The sequence below is a fragment of the Echeneis naucrates genome, chromosome 7 (assembly GCF_900963305.1).
Source record: "Echeneis naucrates chromosome 7, fEcheNa1.1, whole genome shotgun sequence".
Taxonomy (NCBI): Eukaryota; Metazoa; Chordata; class Actinopteri; order Carangiformes; family Echeneidae; genus Echeneis; species Echeneis naucrates.
The window spans coordinates 4,133,179-4,139,251 of record NC_042517.1 but is presented as its reverse complement, the minus strand read 5'-3'; the positions used below and the strand labels follow the sequence as shown (position 1 = coordinate 4,139,251).

General features: G+C 43.5%; 1 protein-coding gene across 1 annotated transcript; it reads right to left on the bottom strand.

Moving 5' to 3' along the window:
- Window positions 1-274: 274 nt before the first annotated feature.
- On the bottom strand, window positions 275-5,779 carry nr4a1 (nuclear receptor subfamily 4, group A, member 1). The gene is made up of 7 exons (XM_029506310.1): window positions 5,582-5,779; window positions 4,221-5,022; window positions 3,962-4,091; window positions 3,704-3,867; window positions 3,402-3,604; window positions 3,102-3,280; window positions 275-2,617 (listed from the first exon to the last, which is right to left on the bottom strand). The coding sequence occupies exons 2-7, from the start codon at window positions 5,010-5,012 to the stop codon at window positions 2,361-2,363; spliced, it is 1,725 nt and encodes a 574-aa protein (XP_029362170.1). The 5' UTR covers window positions 5,013-5,022; window positions 5,582-5,779; the 3' UTR covers window positions 275-2,360.
- Between the last annotated feature and the right edge of the window lie 294 nt (window positions 5,780-6,073).

Here is a 6,073-nt window from a genome sequence, read left to right as displayed (position 1 = left end):
ATGGAGCAGTAAGTGTTGTTTGTTTGGGGAAAAATTATTTTCCTTATATAAAACATAAAGCTACAACATAATAAAACGGGGAAAAAAAAGTGATGGGGTTTGACTCGTACTGTGAATGCAGTGTAGTCTGGGTCACTTGAGCCGGGACCCCCAGCTTCTAAAACAAGACCAGTACATAACTGGGAGGAGGGTGAACGGGGGTACATTTTCCAGAAGTATTATCTGATCTTTTGCCAAAAGAAGAGGGCACATTTAAATCAGGCTCGAAGCAGCTGGCACAGTCGCCACTGCTCAACAGTATTCAAATAAGAGTGCTTCATATAATACCAAACATACAGGACGTATCATTCACAAGAGCTTGGATTTATTTTTACAGATTACCCAAATAAAAATCGGATTTTCATTCAGTATTTATACATGGTTGTGTTATAAAAAATAATAACAGCAATGAGTTTAAAAACGTGGGATTAAGGACTGGCCACTCCATAACTTTAATTTTGCTGGTCTGGAGCAAAGTTTGGGGTCATTGTCTTGTTGAAACATCCATTTCGAGGGCATTTTCTCTTCAGCATAAGACAACATGACCTCCTCAGTTATTTTGATACACGCAAACTGACCCATGATAACTGTAATGCAATAACTAGGCCCGACACCATAGTCAGAGAAACACCCCCATGCCCCCAGTCTTCCGTTTTCTTCCACGTCCATCTGGCTTTGCTTTCAGTTTTAAAGCAGTGGAGATAATTTTATCGAAGCTGCCCATCATTCTCTCTGCACTTCTTTACACGTTTTCTGCTCTCCAATCAACATTTTAATCAAAGTTCTGAACAATGTCTGGAACGACCCATTTTTCTCAGGTTTTCAGAGAGGAATGCATGCACACCATGTGCTGGCCTCATCCTAAATAAGGGCCACCTGATTGACATCTGATTCTTTTCACAGAATGAATGACCTCACTAATTGAACTCCGCACTGCTATTACTTTGAACACGCCCCTTTCAATCAATTATTCAATTACACAGACTCAGGAGCAGGCACATCATGAATGCTGGATCTGTTGGTTTTCCGTGACTCTGCTACACCTCCTGGTAAATCATCTGCTCTCTTTCTGCTCTACCTTACTGTTATATTTTTATACCTTCCTCACTTCTTAAGTCTCTTGAATGGGAGCATCTGTGACGAAAGCAATTTCCCCTTGGGGATCAATAAAGTATTTTCTGATTCTGATTCTGATATGCCATGTAGTAATATAATTTCTACCAAAAGCAGTGATTGATCTGGTTAGTCATGTTGGACTGCTGTTATTTTGAACACAACTATTTAATAGATACAACTCAGTATTTTCTCCTCACTGTTCTCTCCGTCTGAGCAAACAGGACCAGGTTGAAATATGCGGTTTCATGTTTTATTTCTTGTTTAGCTGCAGTAAAATATAACTTCTTCGTACGTAAAAACATTAAGCCCAAAATAAATGTACACTTCCACAGACTGTAGAATACAATTCATGTGGCAATAACACCTGCAGACTTGAAATAGATTTAAAAAAGTATTTACACACGAGACCAGTGTATAAGACTGTACTGGATGATACACAGTATATTAGCTGCTCAATATCTATTCATGATACATGAATGATACTACTAAATGATTGTGTAGGTTTAACCTACCATTTAAATCACCAAAGACATACGGTGGCATTCGATAGAAACCAATGTGGAGCTTTGAGTGATTCATGCTTCAGATGCCGAAGTGTATAAATTCATAATATCAGTGTGTGTGTGTGGGGTGGGGTGTAAATCTGTTTGGTTCTGATAAACTGGCCCTTCTTCATACCTTAGCTAAATATATCCCATTAATGTTTTGTTATGTATATTTCGTGTGCAATTTACAATCATCCAATTCACAAAAAAAGTTTTTGCTGAAAATAAAACGTTACGTCTGTGAAATTGATTTGCAGATATCATTTGAATAAATGTGTAACTGTTTGGATAAGTGCAGTCATCTTCCATCCCACATTTCCATTCATGGCACTGAGACATATGTAAACAGACTCCTCTTGGTCCATGAACTGGCCTGTCTGATTCCACCTGAAGATCATACAATTTCCGACAAAAGGAAACTAATTGGAGCATTTATTCGATGCCCCCAAATACACATTGCGTCCACAAGTTTGGTAACGCTCACTTTAAAATTCACAAGTAGCCCTTTTCCTGTGGAGCTGCACAATCCCTTTTGTTTGATTGTTCTTCCTCATATCGTCCTGAAGTTTCACTTTATATGCTACCTGAAGTATGAGTCTCTTCTTGGCTCAAACAAACTCCAGATTTTACAGCACAGATGGTAAATTTCCCATCTCGCACTCAAAATGGAAGCGTATCCATGAAGATTTTCTCCACGATGGGTGGTGGGGGAACAAGATCTTCTAATTTAAGGTAAAAGATTCGTTGGAGGCCTTGAGTGCACAGAGTCCTGAGCTCAGGCAGCTTCCCGAGAAGTCTTGACAAATAATTGGGCCGCAAGGAGTCGGAGCCGCAGCCGGAGACGTGATCTTTAAGGCAGGTGATGAGCTGGTTCTGCAAGTCCTCCACACGTTTTGGCTCCTTTAGTCCATGTCGGTCTGCAGAGGAAAATTAAAGACATGGTGAGAATGAGCCTTACATGCTCTCATTACCACTTGAACAACCTTAGAGAGCAGTCAAAAAACTTTTAAAGTCAAAGACTGTTAAAAAATAGCTTCCTCTTTGCTCATGTGATCAAAAAATAGAACACAACTGTTAATAGGATCTGCAAAACCTTAAACTATATTTAGGTGAGTATTGCTCCTCAAAACGGCCCTTGGAGTGGATGTGTCACAGGTGTTTATGCTATGGCGCTGAGAACATTCCACGGATTGAAATGCAAACATTTAGGCTGTTGGTGTGATGTGTGACATCTCCATTCTATACGTGACGTCTGTACATCTGTTCTGTCAGTCAAATATATGTAACTGCATGACAGTTGTCACCACCTCATGGAAGTCGCCTCTTCTTCACTTGATGAGCGTAACTAATCCTGATTTAATCTGTAAACCTTTTAAAGCCTGGTGTTATTGAAGCTCTTACCGGTGATTATGACCAGGGCTGTTAGACAGGAGAAGGAGGAAACGTCGAGCGTCATGCGATGGAGGCTCTGAGAAAACTCCAAGATGGAGTCGATCCAGTCCCCGAAGCTTCGGACACACTGAATTTTGTGAAGCACAGCCCCGTTGCAAAAGATGAGCTTGTGCGTTTCAGGATTGGACCTTCGGAGGAGGAAAAAGAACAGTTTGGTTATGAAGTGCCTCGTGTGAGTAAAAAAAAAAAAAAAAAAATGTTGCTGTGGATTGAATCCACTGTGAAGGTTTTCTTGGAGGCTGCGCTCACCGATACGCAAGACGTAGGATGAAGAGTTCGACAAACGCAGACTCCAGCATCAGTTCCTGGTCTTCTGAACAGAAATCAGAGAATCCAGGGATGCTTTTCGCCCACTTGGTGATGACCTCCATGGAAGTCGTGAGGAGGTCGTAAAATTGCTTGATGTCATTTGCATCCTCCTTTTGGTTTGGACTGACTTCTGCCTCGTCGTACTGAAATTACAACAATGAAGATCAGACCGTTGCCTTCACGGGGACCTAATAACTGCAGAAAAATTCTAAAACAGAGGGATGTCGATTCTTTCTTCCTACCTTGGAATAATCCAGTTTCCCAATGCCAGGGTTTGAGTCAATGTGCGCCCTCACAAGAGAAGCAATCATGCTCACTGGAGACACATTGGCCGGCACCTCCTGGACCACTTTCGGCTTGGAAGGCAGGCGTCCTCTTCGGCCCTTCAGACTGTCAGTTCTCACAACTGAGGAAAAAAAAAATATCAGTGTTTAATTCATCTCATCTATAATCACTCAAATACCTCTTCATAGCTCGCCGTGGGTTTGTGCTGAACTCACCTTCCCTGACCATCCCTACAGCGAGACACTTCTGGAAACGGCAGAACTGGCATCGATTCCGCCTTCTTTTGTCCACAGGACAATCCTTGTTGGCCAGGCAAACATATTTGGAATTTTTTTGCACCGTACGCTGTGAAATTTCAACAGAAATTAGCCTAAAGACCCCGAGCGTTCAATTAGAAAACACAGTTCTCTCTCTCTCTCCTTACTGAAACCGTCTGTGTTTCCATGGCTGTTCGGAAAAACAAGATTTCATTACCTTGAAAAACCCTTTGCATCCCTCACAGGTGCGAACCCCGTAGTGCTGACAGGAGGCGTTGTCCCCACACACAGCACAGCAGCCCTCATTTCCACTTGGGCTTTTTAATTTGGGCGATAAGCTTTCGTCCAGCTGGTCATTTCCCTCCAGGCTGCCCGCTTGTTCAAGTGACATGGCAGGGAAGGCCAGTGCTGATTGGAGAGGATGGGCCAAAGTGAAAGGGTCCTGATCTCGTAAGTGTGGTTGACCCAAATGGGACATATCCTCCACAGACCCAGAACCAAATGTGAAGAAGGAGGGCGCGTGTGCCGCTGAGGTCTCCTCAGATGCCCAGTATCCTGGACTGGGTGAGTATGGACCGAAGGCTGAATCAAGTGTGAAAGTGTGCTGACTCTGGAACCCGGGAGTCGACGGGGACGAAGCCGATGCAGGGCTGCCAAAATAATCTGAGCCAACAGGGGACAAGGCCTCATCGGGGTAACTCAGTGTGAAGGTTCCCGGGTAGCAGCCGTAAACCTGGAAGTCATCCACCTTGAAGGGAGTCTCCTGGCCTGATGCCGGAGCAATGTGGGCAGGACCTGCTGTGAACTGGCATGAATATCCGTCAAAGTCACCGGTGTTTGTGCCCACCAGAGAGCTGATGCTTGGCAGGGACGGAGCTGAGAGGTGGTCCCGTGGGCTGCTCATATCTGCAGCCAGCCTGGAGATAATAAAGTCAGTGCTCTGAAGCTCCGAGGTGCCAAGGCTGTTCTCATAGGGCTGAGATCCACGCTGGGAGTGTATGCAGGTCATGGCAGCAAAACTAAAAATAGAAAAAAAAAAAAAAAAAAAAAGCCCACCATGAAAAAAAAAAACAAAGAATTTTTCTAATCTCCAGCAGCTGTATTTCTGAACTGGACTATGATATGAATGTAGTCCAAACTTGAAGAAGACTTAACCGTCCTCATGATTCCTCCTTTACAGTATTTTTATTCACAGAAACCAATTCTCACCAAACAGACACGAACAGATGTGATGTGAAGAGAGACAGATGCTGGGAACAGCCTATAAACATGTGCTCCCTCTAAATAATGACTTCATTTTGTTTTTCCTCCTATTTACTGCTCTTTGTAGGAAGTTATTTCAAAACGACCTAAAGTTTTACTTTCAGTATGGGATTAAATGACTAAAACCCAAAATATTTCTGCAAAGTAGATTATCCTTACCGTTGCACGAAGAACTGTTATCCAAACATGTATTTTAAAATATAATTTCCTTTCTATTTCTTATTTGAGTGGTGAAAAGGGGGCGGCTGCTTCCTGCTCGATTTGAAGTCTTCTGCTTTGCTCCCTCTTGTTTCAGAAGATGAAATGATGCCTTACCTCTTCTGTCCGTCTCACAGGTGCTGTGAGCCGTCCGTGCTCCGCAGACAGCCGCCGGTCATCTTCGGCGTGTGTCGGAAATAAAGTAGTCCCCTCCGCGCTCCGCTCCCCCTCGCCTTTTATACGGTCCGCCGCCGAACCCGTGACGTCAGAGAAAGGTTTCCGTACAAGGCTGCCGGGTGGGCGGGGAGATTTCCAGCTCTCGGCCAATCAGGGCGCTCGTGGCGGACAATGTTCGTCGGATGACGCACTACGGGATTCCGTTGACGCGCTTACGCGAGGAACAGCCGACACACACAAACACACACAAACACACAAACACACACACACACAGACAAACTGTTAAACAAAACTGAATAAAGCGGAATAACATATTTTTAGCAGCTGCACTCGTTGTAGAAATCAGTCATTTCACAACAACGTAGAAATTGATTTTTAGTAAGTTGTGCTTGAAATAATGGAAATGTGATTAAGCCACAAAACAGGAAGCCA

Excerpts from the sequence above, each read along its gene's own strand:
- nr4a1 (XM_029506310.1), bottom strand. The coding sequence starts at position 5,012 with ATGACCTGCATACACTCCCAGCGTGGATCTCAGCCCTATGAGAACAGC. Across the intron at positions 3,605-3,703 it reads GGAAACTGGATTATTCCAAG|TACGACGAGGCAGAAGTCAG; the intron begins GTAGGAAGAAAG and ends TTGTAATTTCAG. Across the intron at positions 3,281-3,401 it reads ATCCTACGTCTTGCGTATCG|GTCCAATCCTGAAACGCACA; the intron begins GTGAGCGCAGCC and ends CCTCCTCCGAAG.